Genomic DNA, 18,941 nt, shown 5'->3' on the forward strand with positions numbered 1-18,941 from the left:
TCCTGCGTCTGATTTTTCCGATCTATACATGATAAACAATGGGGTACTGACAGCTTAGATTGGAGAAGGCTGTAAAGACAGCCATAAAAAGACTGAAGTAACAGAAGGTACTGTAATGTTCGGCAACAGATTAATCTTCATAATGATATATTTAGCCAGCATTGTTGGGTGGAGGAACGGGACAAGGCAAGAAAACAGAGTTATGGATTTCAAGCATCTACAACAGAGAAGAAAAGTGGCCTTTATTGATCATGCAAAATTCATGAAAGTATACACAGATATTCAAATCAGTATTTTATTAGGCAATACAGTCATTTTAAAGTAAACAGTAAAAATGCTATCGTCTTAGGGGACCATTGGGCTGCTCTCTCATTAGAGTGAAGACTGGAGGTGAGTTTAACCTGAGGGTCACCACGCCTCAGGTAAGGGGTAATGTTGAGAAGGTCGAACCTTCATGGTAACCTCAGTTAATGTGGAGAATTGAACCAGCTAACTGAGCTAACAGACATCCATTTGAAAGCAGAAATATTGAGAAGGTATTGTCTCAACTATAGACCAGCATTTTGGAGAGAAATTGCATCATGCACATCAAATGGTGAATTTATGCAAAGAATTACAAAAGTAGTCATAAATTCTAGAAAAAATCCATTGCTCAATCAATAAAGGTTTAATATATACATTTGTCTGACAGCGCTCATGGGGACTATTAGTAGCTCAATACCAAGTTCAATATGTGACAATAAAGGAGATTCTATTCTAGTCTCATTTTAGGGCCTGAGCATCTTCTTCCATGTCCTTCCCCCAATCCAGGTCTTGTCATCACATGGGATGCTACCACATACTACCTGTTGTCAGCCACTAATGCTCCTCATTAGCAGTTGTTGATTCACCCAGGCTGACCTTTGCACATTCCTTTGTCTGCCCATCTGCTGTTCTCTCTCTCAGCTCCAGCACCACCTATCATTTACTTCTTCCCCCCACCTACCTTCAGCATACAGACCAAGCTTTTCCTAGCTACAGTCAGTTCTGAAGAAAGGTCACTGGATCCGAAATGTTAACTCTGATTTTTCTCTCCACAGATGCTGCCAGACATGCCAAGTTTCTCCAGTAATTCCTGTTTTTGTTTCATTAAATTATTGTCAATTGACATAATACAAACTAACCTGTCTCACTAATACCCTTTGGGGAAGCAGATTTGCCATCTTTACCTGAGTGAACCAACACAGTTGACTCTTAACCGCACTTTTATATGGTCTAGCAAGGTACTCAGTTCCACAGCAATTAATTTTTTTTTCTTATTCATTCACGGGATGAGGGCGTCACTGGCCAGGGCAGCATTTATTGCCCATCCCTAATTGCCCAGAGGGCAGTTAAGAATCAACCACATTGCTGTGGGTCTGGGGCCAGACCAGGTAAGGATGGCAGTTTCCTTCCCTGAAGGACATTAATGAACCAGATGGGTTTTCCCCCAACAATCAATAATGGATTCACGATCATTGCTAAATTCTTAACTCCAGATATTTATTGAATTCAAATTCCACCATCTGCCATGGTGGGATTCGAACCTGGGTCCTCAGAACATTATCTGCATCTCTGGATTAACAGTCCAGCGATAATACCAGTAGGCCATATGTGATGGGCAACAAATACTGGCCTTGCAATGTAGACATCCCACGAAAGAATAAATAGATTTTTACTAGAGTATATTATGGTATATTCCTGTTGGTCGTGCTCCAATAAACACAACATTCAATAAACGGGTTTGCGGTTACATGGGGGAAAAGTGATGGACTACCCACAATACCACACACCAACCAAAGTAGTTACGAGTTTCAATTTTTCTAAAAACACACTGATGTTTGTGTCAAGAGCAGCGACATGCTTTTTTAAACATGGTATCTGTAGTAGATTTCAACTCCCCTGGTTATAGGAGTGATGCCAGAGGACTGGAAGACTGCCAATGTTGTACAGTTTTAAAAAGGAGGAAGGACTCAGAGTAATTGTAGGCCAGTGAGCTTGACTCTCATTGTGAGGCATCAATGCTAAGGCATAGTGTAAAACTTCCTTTAGAAAGGCACAGATAAAATCAGGGAAAGTCAACACAGATTTCCTAAAGACAGGTGACATCTGACTAACTGGATTTGTTTTTCGGATGTGTACATCTGTATTGGTGAGGGCAGTGCAGTGGATGTGATCAACATAGATTTTAGTAACGCCTTTGACAAGGTTCCACAAGGCTGAGATTTAAGGGAGAATGGGAATTTGGATCCAAATTGGGCTTAGGTTCAGGAACATAGCAGCAGGAGAAGGCCATTCAGTCCCTTGAGTCTGCTCCACTATTTTAGATCATGGCTGATCACCTAACTCAACTCGACTCCCACACTATCCCGTATCCCTGGATCCCGTCAGTAACTGAAAATCTACTATTCCTGCTTTGAAACTGATTGAGCTTCCACAACCCTCTGCAAAAGAGAACTCCAACGATACACCACCTTCTGAGTGAAGAGCTTCCTTCTTATCTCTGTTGTAAACGTTTTTACCTTTTGTGGAGAGCACGGCACCCTGGATCACAGGGAGAAGAAATATCCTTCAAGTCTACGGTCAACCCCTTTAAGAATGTTGTAGGCTTCTAGGAGGTTGTCCCTCACTCGTCTGAATGCCAGAGAATACAGGCCTCAAGGGACAGTTCCACCATCTCAGGAATCAGATTGTGAGCCTCTACTACACTGCCTCTAATGACAAGTATATGTTTCCTTTGGTAAGAACAGAACTGCACACAACACTTTAGATGCGATCTCACCAGTGTTCTACGCAATTAAAGCAAGGCCTATTTGCTCCTGTACTCAAATCCTCTTGCAATAAAGGCTATCACACAGTTTGCCTTCCTTATGGCTTGCTGCAAATTTACAAATAGTTGATAGGTTTTTTTTGCTACAATGATCTGTTAAGAACAGGTGCCATTGGGCTCAATACTCAGTTCCTTGTTTTTTGTGCAGGTTGTATCCCTGCAATCTACCAGCCTCAGCCTTTGCCAGAGCAGCCAATTTGCTGGACCGTGAGAGAGAGAGAGGTCAATGTGTCCAATTCACTCATCTCCTGGTCTTCTGGCCTATGTAGTCCACTCACACTGAGACTGACACTCAGCATGTGGCCTGAGCTTTGCTTGTAACCAGCAGTAAGACCAATTGGTGACTAGGTTTCTTTATAAAATGAGCTTCAAAACTGAAAATGTAGGGAATGAGACAGGGAGATGCCATAAACATGAAGTACTGTGGTTGGCAGACTACAATTGGTGCTGGACCGCAGAGAGCTGGATAAGAGCGTAAAGCTGTAGTTTAGATTAATAATTTAGATGTGAATACAGGGCCATGGTAAAAGAAGTGTGTGGATAAAAATGTGGTTGACAGTGAAGAGGACAGTTTTAGACTTCAAGAAAATAAAAAAAAGGTTCCATCAGGTTAGAAGAAGAATGAAAAAATGGATTTCAGTCTGAAGAAGTGAGAGATAATGCATTTTCGCTAGTACAACAAGGCTAGAAAATATGGTACAAAATGGGAGAATACGGAATAATGTAGGGGAATAGAGGGACCTTGGATTTTATGACTACAGATCGTTAAGGATAGGACAGGGAAACAGGCAGTTAAGACAGTATATGGTATCTTTTTCTCTTTTTTTACTGAATAAGGTGTGATTGTTAAACCAAAGTCTTAGCACTGAACTTATAGAGAAAAGGTAAAAAAGAATGTTTGTTAGCTGAGGGACAGCATATAAGACAAGGGAAGTTAGGCTAGAAGTGTATATAACAACAGTTAAACCACAGTTCGAGTTCCATCTATAGTCCTGGTCACCATATTACAGGAAAACCACGACTGCACTGGAGAGGGTGAGAGGAGATTTCTGAGGATGTTGCCCAATTGAAATGTTTTAGCAAATGCAAAAGATGTGATAAGATGGCTTTGTTTTCCTTGAATGGAGGAAACGGAGGAGTGTCTTAATTGATCTCCATAAAATAATGATGGCCTTTAGATACAGTAAATAAACAAACAATCTATTTATCTTAGCAGAGGGATCAAAAACCAAAAGGGCATTGATGCAATTTGTAGAAGCACCAAAGGAGGGATGAGGTAACATCCTGTAATGCAGAATGTGATAGCTACCCAACGCCACTATCTGAAAAAGTGGTAGAGACTGAAATTTACACCACATTTCAAAAGCACTTGAATGTCCACCCGAAGGTCTGTGACCTGTACGACCCCAGATTTAATGTAGGAAGGCAACATGTGGCTTGGGAGGCTTCCCTTGACTGGCACAGATATGATAGGCTGAATAGCCTCCTACCATGCAGTAGATTTTCTAATATTCTATCAGAACTGACCTGGTGAAGTTACAATGCAGGACCATGCGCATATTACACAGCTGTCATAGCATGTCACAGCAGAGCTAAGCAATTGCACAAGCAAAAACTCAGATCAAAGCTCTACAGCCCTGTCCCATCTTGGTGGTGAGCAATTAAACAGAGAAGGAAGCAGTGGGTCCACAAAATTCTTCATCCTCAATAATGGGAGCCCAACGTGTCACTGCACAAGGTTGGAGCACTTGTACTCATCTTCAGCCAATAGTATCAAACGTGGGTGACCTATTTCAGCCTTCTTCTGAATTCTTCTCCACCTCAAGCCCCATCCTTCAGCCAATTCAATTCACTCCATGTGATATTAAGAAATAGCTGAATGCCAGTCGAATACATGGCAAGAACAGATCAGAGGTTGGAAATTCTGAAGCAAGCATCTCTCCTGCTGACTTTTCGAAGCCTGTCCACCATCTCCAAAGTACTAGTTAGGAATGTGGTGGAATACTCTCCACATGTTGGAGCTGCACTCACCCAACACCCAGTAATCTATGCAGGATAACCTGCTTGACCAATCCATTCACCACCTTAAATGTTTGTTACTCTCACCATTGCATAATAACAAGAGTTTGTACCATTTACAAAATGCACTGGAGCGACTCACTAATCGCTCCTTTGACACTACCTTCTGAACCACTGGCTTCTACCACTTACAATAGAAGAACAAAGGTAGAGATGGCTGGAAGTTCTTCTCCAAATCCCTCCACATTCTGACATGGAACTATAATTGCCACTCCTTCATTGTTGCTAAGTCAGAAAACTGGAACTCCTTAGCTAATAGCATCAGATCACATGGACTCCAGCAGTTCAAGAAGACAGCATAATTAGCAACAGTCAATAAATGATCGCTATACCATCAACAAGTAAGAAATGGTTAGCTGCCGAATGGAATAAATGGGAAAGCTATGGATGCAACTTACCCTAAAGTCCCCTGCTGTAATATTTTGTAGAGCCCCCAAGGCAGCTTCAGTGGTTTGCTGGTTGGCCTCGCTCTTGTCTAGGAGCCCGATGTACACTGTGACGATAGCTGGATTCCACAGCCACTCGATTCCTTTGGGATCTTTTGTAACTTCTGAAAATATTGCCGACTCTGTATTGATCTAAGAAAACAAGATTACATTGTAACTGGGGGCAGGTTTCAGTTTAATACTTAGCTCTTTTTTTTAAAACCATAGCAGTAAAACTTGGCAGAAGTTACTCTTGGGGACAAAAAAAAACTCTCTGCTTACATTACAGAAATAAAACTGTTGAGGCTTTAAATGTACGACAGCCTCCTGCTCATATTGTCTAGATGATTCCAGGTTCTTATCGTGTGCCATGTGTAACAAAAATGGTTTTCGATAAACTGGTTAGTATTTGGTGTACGGTGTAGCAACTGAAAAGACTGCAACATATAACCCTCCACCCTCAACCTCTCCACCCCCACTCCAACTTCTCTGCCATCATCACGTTCTGTGGGAAGCAAACATTTCTGACGGAGAATGTAATGAATTATATTTTAGTGAAGGACGGCGTACACCAGGACAACATTCGTTGACCGCCACGGTACAGAAAATACAATTCCCTCACCTCTTTCACCTTCCTACTCTGAGGAGTGAAACATCCCACAACATCACCTTTCTTCACACTTCTGTTATTCCTGCCAGGGCCTTCCAATCGGTTCTGATAAAAAGATGGCATTTCTTCGTACAGCCGGTAGGACAAGTTGCGCAGGACACAGGCTGAATTCTCCACGCTCTATTGAGATGGAAGAGAAACAGCCGAAATTTTAAATCAATTGGATTTATGTCTATCTAGTGATATTTGCTAAACGACAAATGGAATTTACTATGAAGGCCTGAAAACAATGCTGCCTGTTGTATAGTTAACATCTGCTCTTTCTCAGCTCCTCAACTAGTTATCTATGTTTACAAATGGAGGGAAAGGTCTTCCATAATATTATTTAGTTCCCTGGCTGAAGGCAATCACTGTCTTCCAGACAGAACTGAAATTCTTTTAGTCTGTAACTCCATTAGGTGCCTCTCTCATAATGAGGCAAGTCCCTGGTCATTATCATCATCTTCATTGAGTGACAGCAAGAAATTCAGCCAAGAGATTTCACCCAGGGAAATGACACTGACCACCACCTTCAAACCCCCAATTACATACACATGTCATGCAGCTGGACTTCCAATCTTAGTTGGTTTCTAATGAATTGGATCATCAATAGATAAAGTAGATTGAATGCAAACATGTCTCCCTTCAAGCTAATCTATGTAGGACGACATGCTATATTCCTATTTCTTGTGATGAGCCCAGGCTAGTGATAGGGTAACTGTCCATTTCCATAATCCTCTTCTAAGCGAGCATATTGTCTTCCTAAAAACTCCAAATAAATTCTATCACTTACAATTTGGGTATAACCAGAACATAGTGCAATGTTAAATGCTAGTTGTGCAACTTGAAGGAATGAAAACCATATGTATTTTTTAAAAGTTAAAAGTACCTTCAAAGCATGGATAGGGTGGATACTTGGAGCCTCTTTCCCAGGGTGGAAATGTCAAATACGAGGGGAGCATAGGTTTGAGGTGAGAGCAGTAATGTTTAAAGTAAATATGCGAGGAGGGTTTTTATTTTTAAAAACAAAGTGGAAGGTAGGTGCCTGGAACACACTGCCAGGAGGTGGCAGAAGCAGAAACATTAGCAAAGTTTAAGAGGCGTTTAGACAGACATGTGAACAGGCAGGGAATAGGGGCATATAGACCAAGTGTAGGCAGTTGGGGTTAGTTTAGAATATCACTGTGGTGGGCTGAAGGGTCTGTTCCTGTGCTGTACTGTTCTATATAAGACAAAATTACTCAAATTTATATTATTTCAGATCATTTTTCACCATGCCTTAGTGCTTGACTAGGGAGAAACTAGTTTCAATAGGAATTATGTGAAGTATCGCTTTCTCAGAAAAGTCTGCCATTTTCAACTAAGTGATCAATACAGCATGCATCATACAAGGTCAAAGCACACAGTTTTATTTTTCAACAAACTGGCATGTTATAGTTGCATAATGTTTTACAGATGGCAATTTAACAAATTAATTGATTTGGGAACTTTTAAAAAGATATTTTGGCTACAAATTCACACTCTAACAATCGAACAGTTTTGCAGCTTGGACAAAACTTACAAGTTGACAAAAAAACTAAGCTCTTCAGTTCAGACCTGTAGATATCTGCATTTCTATAAATAAAAAAAGTCACGTGATTTTTTAAACCGAGTTACTCATCAACAGTGATGTAGTTACTGATTGATACTGTAGACTGAGCAAAGGGATCAGATTCTAACTAGCTAATTATTCAAAGGATACAGTGCCTTCAGACCTGGGTTGTTTAACATGTAGAGCCCACGAGAACACTGAATAGTCACACTGGATACAGGAAACACCAAAGGCAGCTCCAGTGAATACATAATGTGTATCTTGCAGATATCTATCAACCACAATACACAGCAACCCCACAAACATAAGGAAAGGCAGAATGGAAATGCTGAAAGAGAAAACCATACGAGTCTAGTTTGTTCAATACTAATTACTGTAGCTGCACTTCACAGTATGAGACGCATTTAACTGGCTGCGGGCTGGATTTCCCCACCTCACACGTGGAAGCCTTGCCTCAAGAAAAGTAATCTGATTGGTTAGCAGCTCTGTGCCAGCAGTACCACCAGGAACAGTGGTCAACCCTGAGACTGGCATCCTGGATCAGCTAAGTGGGTTGGCAGGTGGGGAGGAGTCTCACAGGGGGTCTTACTGTCGAGGCGAAGAGATGATGAAGCACCTGCAGGGGGCAGACCTTGGGTGGGTGTCTAAGGGGGAAAAGTGGCCCTTGAGAGAAGTGCCACACCACCTCGCTGCCTAAGACTCGAGTAGGGTGATCTGCTGGGCATCTGGTCATAAACTGGGCAGGATCCAGTCATTAAGTGGCCAGTTGGAGCAAGGGCAGACGCCCCTCCCCAGGGCTCTCCTCCGTGTGTGTTGGGAGCAGATCGGGAACGGTGGCAAGTCAGCGGGAAGGCACGCCAGGAAATTTTAGAAGGCCCTCATCCCCCCAACTCCCTAGGAAACTACCTCGTGGGGAACTGTAACATTTTGCCCCATATTGTTACTCTCAATTTTCTCATCCCAGGATGCAGACAGGGATCAAAAGTAGACAAAACGCCCAATTCACAAAAATGAATTCACAGGTTTTACCCCAATTGGATGCATCTTAAAGACGGCTTCTCCCTCTGGTTAATGTATTCTTGCCCAAGTGCGAGCTAGAAGGTATCCTTACCTTGCTGGCTGCATTGTTATCGAGAGATTGCTGGATAAAGTAGACCAGAGAGTCCACTAAACCTTTACATTCCCGCATTTTCTGACGGGTGTCTTCTTTTCCTGAGCTCAGATTTCTGTACAAAACGCAAGAGGACCAATAAGAACATTGTTCACATTGAAGTGAATATTGGAGAGATAGACTGTATTGGAAAGAGACCATCAGCTGAACAATTGCTCCTTGGGAAAGGCATTATTACCACAGTATACATCCAATTACCACATGGTGAAACATTTTAAAAATCACTCAGTAGCTCATCTTCCTTATGATAATCCAGAAGTGTTTTTTGCAAAATGGTAATCTGATAGTGAAGCTATCATCTTTATTTCTCCATAGCTGTTATCAACAGAATTCCCACAATTGTTCATAGCACAGGACTGTCCATCTCAAGCCTCTTTTGATTGATTTAACATTACAATACAATCACAGTACATAGAATCCCCGTGGAAACAGGCTATTCGGCCCATCCCTCCAAAGAGCTTCCTACCCAGACCCGTCCTATCCCTGTAGCCTCACATTCCCCATGGCTCATCCACCTGTACACCATGGGGCAATTTAGCATGGCCAGTCCACCTAAGCTACACGTCTTTGGACTGTGGGAGGAAACCAGAGCACCCAGAGGAAACCCACACAGACACAGGGAGAACATGCAAACTCCACACTGACAGTTGCCCAAGTTTGGAATTGAACGTGGGTCCCTGGTGCTGTGAGGCACCAGTGCTAACCACTGTGCCACCATGCCACCACAGCATGTTGCACCCACCCCCCGACCTTATCCATTACTAAAGGTACATGAATTGGTGTCATCCTGGTTCATGCAAGTTGGCTTCAGTTATTAGACAAGTTATCAGAGAGACTCTAACCTCAATGGCAGAGAGGACAGTGAGAAGTTAATTCTGTATTGGCTATGTTTTTAACTCATTCAGCTGTTTTTCAAAGTGCTGCAGAAACTCAGGAGGTCTGGCAGCATCTGTGCAGAGAGAGTCAGGGTTAATGTTTCAGAACAGAAGTCACACCAGAATTGAAGTGTTAACTCTTTCTTTCTCCACAGACTTTCTATTTTCTATTCATTCACGGGATGCAGGCATCACTGATGAGGCAGCATTTATTGCCCATCCCTAATTGACCAGAGTCAACCACATTGCTGTGGGTCTGGAGTCACATGTAGGCCAGACCAGGTAAGGATGGCAGTTTCCTTCCCTAAGGGACATTAGTGAACCAGATGGGTTCTCCCCCCCCACCCACATCAATCGACAACGGTCGTCACTAGATTCTTAATTCCAGATATTTATTGAATTCAAATTCCACCATCTGCCATGGTGGGATTTGGACCTGGGTCCCCAGAACATTATCTGGGTCTCTGGATTAACAGTCCAGTGATAATACAACTAGGCCATCCCCAGACCTGCTGAGCCTCACCAGCACTTTTTGCTTTTATACTAGATTTTCAGCAACAACAGGGAATCAGAAGAGTGGAACTGAAAGAGACAGAATTTGTACAGTATTTAAATTTCTGACTTCTCTTGAAGTGATGTAAAAGTGTTCCCATTTAAATGATTGTGATTTACACATAAAGATTTATGCCAGCAGTGAAACTGTAATAAAATTACAGAAAATCTTCAGGCAGAAATACAAAACACGAAGCAGTACCGAATGTAGCCAGTGGTATTGTAGAAGACTTCATCCTCTGAAGCTAATGGCCGGATGCTCACACTACTACTCCAACCCGAGGATGGGGCAAGGATCTCTTCTGTGATCTTCTCTAGTGTATCTCGGGCAAGAGTGCTCTTCAGATTCTCACTGGAAGATAGATTCCACAGGATTCCTAAACAGAGACGAAAATTGAGTTCAGTGCATGAGTCCTCACAAAGTGCCTCAATTCATACCCCCTGCACTGCTATTTTCCTGCCATTTGACCATCCCCTATGTGCCACCCTGACGTCACAACTATCTCCATTGTTATCTACTATACAGCTAAGAGTCATAATGTCTGCTTAATTAGTGCCAATAACAACAGTGCCCAATCAAACAGCTTTCCAGTTTTCTGACCATTCTCCGAACATTCCAACATGGCCTGACGGTATACGTTTGCCATCGCGAGAGTCCTTCCACAAAAGGGAATGGATGTCAGGTAGGGAAAGGAGTATCGCTCAGTTAATAATGGGATGGTCCAAGAGGATACTGCACAGCGTTTTGTAATGTATGAACTAAGGTCAGTGAAATAGCCTCCCCAGTGTAAAAATATAAAGTGACAGTTGCAAAGTATGGTAGCTAAAATGGAGAAACTTTTTAACAATTTTATGAGAAGGTTGGCCCTGTTGCCTCACATTGCCAGGCACCCAGGTTCGATTCCACCTTAGGGCTGTGTGGAGTTTGCACATTCTCCCCATGTCCGCTTGGGTTTCCCCTGGGTGGTACAGTTTCCTCCCACACTCCAAACCTTGCAGGGTTACAGGGATGGGGGGAGAGGGGGGAGGGTGCGGTTCTGGGTGGGACGCTCTGCAGAGGGTCAGTGTGGACTCAATGGGCCGAACGGCCTGCTTCCACACTGTAGGGATTCTATAATGAGCATTTTTCTTCTGCGCCATAGAATCAGAACTTCAACTGTCCATTAGATAATTAAGCTAATACCTCTTTTGCAAAAAAAAAAAAGTTTTATACAGGTGAGCACGAATTGTTCAGGAATTTCTAGCCATCACAGGAAACATAAGAATTGTGAACTCAAACTTTACGAGCAGCACCTGAACCTTGATTTGATCCATGAAACCTCAGATTAAAAGTCTGATACTCTACAGAGTGAGCTACCTGGATTTGAAATCCTAGTCTTAACTCTTTTGCAGCACCTGTAACCAGTCAAGCAGACATTCGAAAAGGGCACTACCACTTCGCTAAAATCACGCAAAAAAAGCCGAAAAAGGTCAAAGGGAACTAAATAAAATGTCGTTTACAGGATTGTTAATGCATTCCCGTCCTCTCTAGTGGTCCACTGGTTACAGAAAACTGGTGGACACCACGTTCTTCCTCACCAGGGAAACCCAGTCCCTTACGTGGTGATTCAATTTACAGCTCAACCCATTAAATAGCCCAGGCTGACTTTAGACTCAAGTACTATTCTACCCCCAGATGGATCATTATAGCAAATTCAGCAATATGTAAACATAACAAAACTGACAAAATTAGACATATAGCATTGGTATCTGTTCCTGAATTGTGAATTATTAATGTTGACATTCATATCTGAAATGTGAGAATCTATAAGCGCAATATGACAGAGGAATGTTAGAAGAGGCATCAGACAACCAGTTTATACTCGAATTAATATCAAATTTAGGCCTGTGTACAACCCAGATCCCTTCAAAACATACCACACTAATATAGCTAGGTTTATGAACAAAGGTCCATTGTTGAGATTCCAATGAAACACCGCACTAATAGTGCAAGTATCTCTTCCTGCTGGGCTTCTATTATTTGTGAATTCCATTGCTAGAGTTGGTCCTATTCATGCTGTGTGGTGGATCCTAGCAGCAAGTAACTCTGCAGTAAACTACATATTTAATGCTGGAACATAGAACAGTACAAAAGGCATAGAGTTGTAGAGCATGGAAACACGCCCTTCAGTCTAACTAGTCCATGCCAACCATAATCCCAAACTAAACTAGTCCACTTCCTTTCATCTCTTGTGTTTTTGCCATCTGTCAAAGCTTTTAAGCTTAAATCAGACTCTTTAACTGTTCAGTACCTCTGCAAGTTGTCACACTTCAAGTATATATACAAATATTTATTAAAATATCATTGCACTTAGGGACCATCAGCTAAGGTTACATAGGTGCTTTAGAAATCAAGTACATAAACCACACCTTGCTGATATTATGACATTGAAGTTACCTTTCTTTTATAAACACAATAATACATGTGCACCATGAAATAACACAGGGTTTGTCCTGAACAACTCCGAGTTAGAGATTTAAAAGCAACATAGAACACAACCATTTCCAGTCAAGACCTGCCTGCTCCAAAGGTGATATCTATAATCTCTGTTCACTTCCTCATGAAATAACCACTGGGAATGTGCAATTTGTGCAATGGGCTATAAAGCAAAACACTGCACACACTGGAAGCCTGAAACAGAAATTTTAAAATGCTGGAAATACTCAGCAGATCGGGCAGTATCTGCAGGGAGGAAAAGATTTAACATTTCAGTTCAAGATGACCACATCAGAACCACAGAGTCACAAATGTGTTTAATACAGACTAATCCAGGAGTCCTAGACAGTGAATGGAGAAAAGTCACAGGAGGCAACCTTGTCACATCAGCATCATAGGACTTTTTATTTTAATATTTAAAGTTATACTGGCATCCGTACTTGCACCTCAAACATCTGTTTCTACTGACAACTTTTCCAAATGGATAAAATAAGATGTAAGATCAAAGTATCAAACCATGACCCAGTAGTCAACACGAATATGAGCAAAGTATGAATTATCCCTGAGATAGTTTGTTTTTATATTGCCACTTGTCCTATATTTCTAATACATTCCTTAGAAGATCTGAATCTATTGTGAATTGAAACCTGTATCGTTATTTCTGCAATGGAATTAAAACAATTAAAGCTCAAATGATAATGCACACACCAGAGAGTAAATGCGATAATGAAAAAGCTTGTAATAAACTAGCTGCCTTGACAGCAGAAAATATATTGAATCAAATACTAAGACATCAAATTGTAAATTAAAATGGGACTAGTGTTCATTCATAAGAATACTTGAGCCCTAAAAGAAATCAAACAGGAGTCGCGCTGCTGAAAATTGATAGTCAACTGGCAAATGGGTAAATTCCCTACCTCAGTTACTTCCAGTGGCCATTTTGAGAGGGTGCAGGACAGGGGATGGGCAGAAGGTCCACATGCTCCTATTAAAAGGCCACAGCTCAGGCCATGCTCGCTTCCCTTGATGTTAACTTTTACGACATTTACTGGGGAGGGGAGCGGGGGTTGCAGGCTTAAAACCCTCTATGACTCCACCAAGCGAGAAGTGGTAGGAACAGCCTAAAATACACAGTGAGAAGACCAGGAAGCCTCTTAACAAATAAAGCAGAGGATTTTCAGAGGTTTAAAAGGTGCCATTAGAGGGAAGTTAACATCAAGGCAAGGGAGCATGGGAGAGGCTAGAGGCAAGGGGTTAAGTTTTGGGTAGGTGTCGACTGTGATGAAGTTCCCACGATCCCTCAGAGAAGTAGAGAAAAATGACGGCTGAGGTGGGCACTTCTGCAGGCTCGTCCCACCTCAGGTCCACCGACTGAGACAACAGATTTGCCTCTGTCACAAAGTGGTTTCTTCCCCTGAGGAAGTCCCATTTGCCAACAACCTTGTGATGGGCCCCTGAAGGCTGGATTAGCCAACTCTGTCTAATTCCTTCCTCCGACATGAAAGTGGCCAACATACCAGTTGCTTTCGCAATGCTGGCTGTATAAATTGCAAGCCCCTAACCTCATTTGGGCAATTAAAGCAATTGTCCACAGTTCTCTTGTGATGTCTCAGTAGGCAAGAAGCATGCAGAGTAGCAACAAGCCCAGGAGGTTGAAAATGACGAACTCCGATCCCTGACCTGTAGAATTAGCAGCTCAGCAATAGAGGTGCTACTTGAAACCTGTAGACAATATACGATAGAGAACAGAAGGAGGAGCTGATATAAAGACCAAACTGTTAACTGAAGACAACCTACTGAGAAGTATGAGTATATGCAGACACGTTCTCTTTTCAAAAAAAAAGGGTGATTGCAAAGCAGTTAATGTAAACTCAGAGTTATCATAGACAAAAACCAGAAAAGGGAGACTTCAGCAGCTTTTAAAAAAAAATTCATTCTTAAGATAAGATGGAGCTTTTGAAATCTCTAAACCTCTGATGCTGACTCATCGTTTTTCTGCTCAACCCAGCTTCTTCCTTCCAGTTTCAAAGCCATATAAATAATGTCTCACAATGAGGCCTGGCCAATCAGCACAAACGGGCACCTCTCTCTCTCTCTCTCTCCCAGATGCAGCCTAAGGTTACAGTGTTGACTCACCTGGCGCTAAAGACGAGGAGATTAAAAGCAAATTCTCTTACTTTGTGACACCCCACCCAGGGACTAAGGATATGAGTGTAGTTTTTGTGTTGTGTGTGCAAAGTCTATTGATTTACCCTCAGTGAGCAATTTTACCAGTTGACTCCCAGAACAATTCAAGTATTTGTTTTTGGCATCGAGCTGGCAGTACATGTGACTGTTCAGATTTTCAACACAATAAATAAATTTCTGGCCACAATCAATATTTCTGAACCTCACTGGTGCAGATGGTTTCCTGTCTGCTGTGGGCCATTGGTTTAGTCCAATGCCCTCTCCAGACTAGACGTTTTATCTGATCGATATCAATAACAACTGGTCCATAGGTCATTCGGGTATATTTAAGATAGGACGGAGGATACAAAAAGGCAGTATTTTATCTGTCAAAGGTGAAGGGGAGTGCCAGAGTGACAAAAGCCTGACTTCATCCTGCTCACATGTGCCTTTGCTGGGTTCAGAAATGCACAGGAAGCCGTGAAGTAGAGAATCTGCAAGTTAATTCAGACTTTAACATAGTGTTTCAGAGATAGTAGGAACTGCAGATGCTGGAGAATCTGAGATAACAAGGTGTACAGCTGGACCCTTCTCGAAACGTCAGCCTTCCTGCTCCTCTGATGCTGCTCGGCCTGCTGTGTTCATCCAGCTCTACACCTTGTTATCTCTTTAACATAGTGTATGGGTTTCGCGAGCTGGGTGAACTATCCAGGGTTGGGGCAGGGCGTGGGGAGGGGTGTGGGTGGTGAAGAGGGGTGCGGTGCGAGAGCACTGTGGAAATTCATTGCTCTGCCCAAGTGAGGCTGAAAAGTGTTTAAAGGGCAAACCTGCAGTGTCGCTTGTAACTGCATGACAGGCTCTTACTCACAGAACTTGTTTGGAGAACTCTTTTCCACTGTTATCCAGGTGATTTCCAATATCTTGGAAGTTATAATTGTTACCTTGGACATCACTAACATTGATATGCACGTTCCTATTATCAGTCTTCACTGCGTCATGGGAACAGTTTATGTAGCTCTGCCTGGAGCCTCAGATGAGGAACAAGAGGTTCAGAAACACACTGCTCCACAAGGCAAAAGGGTTGGAAACAACTCCAACTCAAAGGGAGGGGGACACTGAACTGGAGGAGAAACTCAGCAGGTTAGGCAACAGTGGAGACAGAAACAGAGTTAACGTTTCAAATCCGATAGGACTCTATTTCATAGTCGGGTTCTGCAGAAGTCACATCAAACTCAAAATGTTAACTCTGTTTCTCTCTGTCCACCATAATGCTGAGTTCTCCAGCATTTCCAGAATCAACATATTTGGCTTTATATGGGGGCAAGAATCAGCTTTCTCAATGGATCAGCAATGTGTGAAGTCTCAATGTTTCAGGGAAGATCATGGCCAACACCTGCATTGTTTTGGTAAAGATCACAATGCCACTGCACCAGGAGGGCACATCTTGCCACTAGCCACCCAGATTGCAACAGTCGTGATTTTCTTCACCCCTGGCACCTTGTAGGGATCAACTGGAGATGTCAGCAGGATTTCAATCTGCTATACACAAGTGTCTCTCAAAGGTAACCGATGGCCACTTTGTAACTGTCAGGGCCAGGCAGGGCAGACAGAGCCTGGAATGGTTGAATTCCTATTGGGTACTGAGCCACAGATTGAACACGTGACAATCCAAGTGCTCTCAGATTAACCAGCATTCCTTGTCAATACAAAACAATCTCACTCCATTTTCAGCTGGTATGTGACCACCGGAAGGTCCTTTACAAGTCCTAACAGGGTCAGTTCCTCAAAGACAAGGGCTATCCTCCAAGTACATGGCTGTCAACACTTGTAAGAAGCCCCACCACTAAAGCAGTGGTACAATAAAGCCGAAGCCATGTTAGCACAAAGTCATTGAAGGTTTGACTTAGAGCAGATCAGACATGCCCATTACAATGTGCAGCCTGAGTTTCCAGAAGGACAGGGTCTGCTGGGAAGATTGGAGGTGCAGGACCAGACATGGGAAGGCCTTTTAGCAGGGTCCCCACTTCCATGTGCCCTTTCCCTACCTTCTCTCTCACGGTCTTACCGACAATTCCATGTCAGCAAAATGCTAGAGAGTACTTTAGTGAGGCACTGAGTAACCAAAGTGAGGGTCCGTATGTGTGAAGAGGTACGGAGGCCCTAAACGAATACTTTGTGTCAGTATTCGCTAAAGAGAAGGAATTGGTGGAGGATGATCTCAGGGAAGGGCATGTCGAATCTCTTAGCGAAATTGCTGTTAAAAAGAAGAGGTGTTGTGCATCTTAGAAAGTATTAAGATAGGTAAGCTCCTGGGTCCTGAAGGGATCTATCCCAGAATATTGAGGGAAGCAAGAGAACAAAATTGCTGGAGCATTGACAGACATCTTTGTATCCTCTTTGGCCACAAGTGAAGTCTCAGAGGACTGGAGAATAGCTAATGTTGTCTCATTGTTTAAAAAGGGTAGCAGGGATAATCCAGGAAATTACAGACCTGAGTGCCTCACATCAGTGATAGGGAAATTATTGGAAAAGATTCTCATGGACAAGATGTATAAGCATTTAGAAGTAAATGAACTGATTAGTGATAAACAGCATGGTCTTCTGCGGGGACAGTTGTGCCTCACTAACCTAATTGAGTTTTTTGAGGAGGTAATGAAGATGATTGATGAGGGAAAAGTGTTTGATTTATCTACATAGACTTCAGTAAAGCCTTTGACACAGCACCTCATGGCAGACTGGTATAAAAAGGTGAAGTCACCTGGTATCGGGGTGAGCAAGCAAGATGGATACAGAACTGGCTTAGTCATAGGAGACAGAGGGTAGCAGTGGAAGGATGCTCTTTGAAATGGAAGGCTGTGACTAGTGGTGTTCCACAGGGTTCAGTACTGGGACCCCTGCTGTTTGTGATCTACGTAAATGATTTGGAGGAAAACATAGCTGGTCTAATTAGTAAGTATGCAGACGATACAGAAACTGGTGGAATTGTGGATAGTGAGGAGGATTGTCAGAGGATAGGGCAGGATATAGATCAGTTGGAGGCATGGGCAGAAAAACGGCAGATAGAGTTTAATCCGGACAAATGTGAGGTGATGCATTTTGGAAGATCTAGTACAGGTGGAAATAATACATGAATGGCAGAACCCTTCGGAGTGTTGATACGCAGAGAGATCTGGGTGTGCAGGTCCACAGATCGCTGAAGGTGGGGACACAGGTTCAAGGTGCAAGGGGGGACGTTTAAAAGAGATGTGCGAGGCACTTATTTCACACAAAGGGTGCCTGGAACGTGCTGCCAGAGGAGGGAGTGGAAGCAGACACAATAGCAACATTCAAGCAGCACCTGGACAAATACATGGATAGCAAAGGAACAGAGGAATATGGATCCTGTAAGTGAAGACAGTTTTAGTATGGAAGGGCAAAATGTGTTGGCACAGGTTTGGAGGGCAGAAGGGACTGTTCCTGTACTGTATCATTCTTTGTTCTTCTTTGCCTTCTCCTCCACCCTGTGCAGGGGTGATCAAGGCAAACATGGCTTCGGTTTTCTGCCTTGTGTAAGACGGCCCAATCTTTCCATGGGAACAGCATGTCAGCATCCAGGCCTGACAAATCTCATGTTTGAGAAGGATGCCTCCAATCTCTCTCACTCTCCCCTTTTCCAAAGTTACACAGCACCTAGGGAAGTAAGGACAGAACTATACACACTTTTAGCTGCCACTATGGATTTAGCACTTGTGCACAGGACTGTGGTAGCTCAGGCTTGGTGACGTGCTGAGCAGAGTTTGCGAAGCTCTGCACCCACTGACCAAGTTTCTCCATTGCTACTAAGGTCTCCATAAAGATCCTCCCACCTCATGCGAGAATCAATGGCCAATTGTAGCACACCAAATTCAGTTGAAACCAGCACTACCCAGATTCAAATTGGGCATCTTCTGTTTAGCAATGGTTCTGACTAAGAATGCTGTTTGAAATTAGAGTGTGGCCAGGATGCTCACGTTCCAGAAGGTCGGCGAATCTGCAAACTCTGGCATCTATAAGGGAGTTATTTCTTGGACTGCTCTTTCATTTGACGTCATCACTCAGCCAGAAGTTTCCTCCACAACAAAAACAAAGTT

The 18,941-nt window shown here is 42.8% G+C and overlaps 1 protein-coding gene across 1 annotated transcript in view; it reads right to left on the minus strand.

The window, feature by feature from the left end:
• LOC109923458 (plakophilin-3) overlaps nucleotides 1-18,941 on the minus strand; it is a 36,609-nt gene that overhangs the window by 2,671 nt on the left and 14,997 nt on the right. Inside the window, exons 6-9 of the mRNA XM_048607290.1 lie at nucleotides 10,393-10,567; nucleotides 8,704-8,818; nucleotides 5,975-6,142; nucleotides 5,326-5,505 (exon numbers count right to left, since the gene is read on the minus strand). Coding sequence (XP_048463247.1) covers nucleotides 5,326-5,505; nucleotides 5,975-6,142; nucleotides 8,704-8,818; nucleotides 10,393-10,567 — 638 coding nt within the window. The remainder of the gene's footprint in view (nucleotides 1-5,325; nucleotides 5,506-5,974; nucleotides 6,143-8,703; nucleotides 8,819-10,392; nucleotides 10,568-18,941) is intronic.

This window comes from Rhincodon typus, chromosome 17 (assembly GCF_021869965.1).
Source record: "Rhincodon typus isolate 14 chromosome 17, sRhiTyp1.1, whole genome shotgun sequence".
Lineage (NCBI taxonomy): Eukaryota > Metazoa > Chordata > Chondrichthyes > Orectolobiformes > Rhincodontidae > Rhincodon > Rhincodon typus.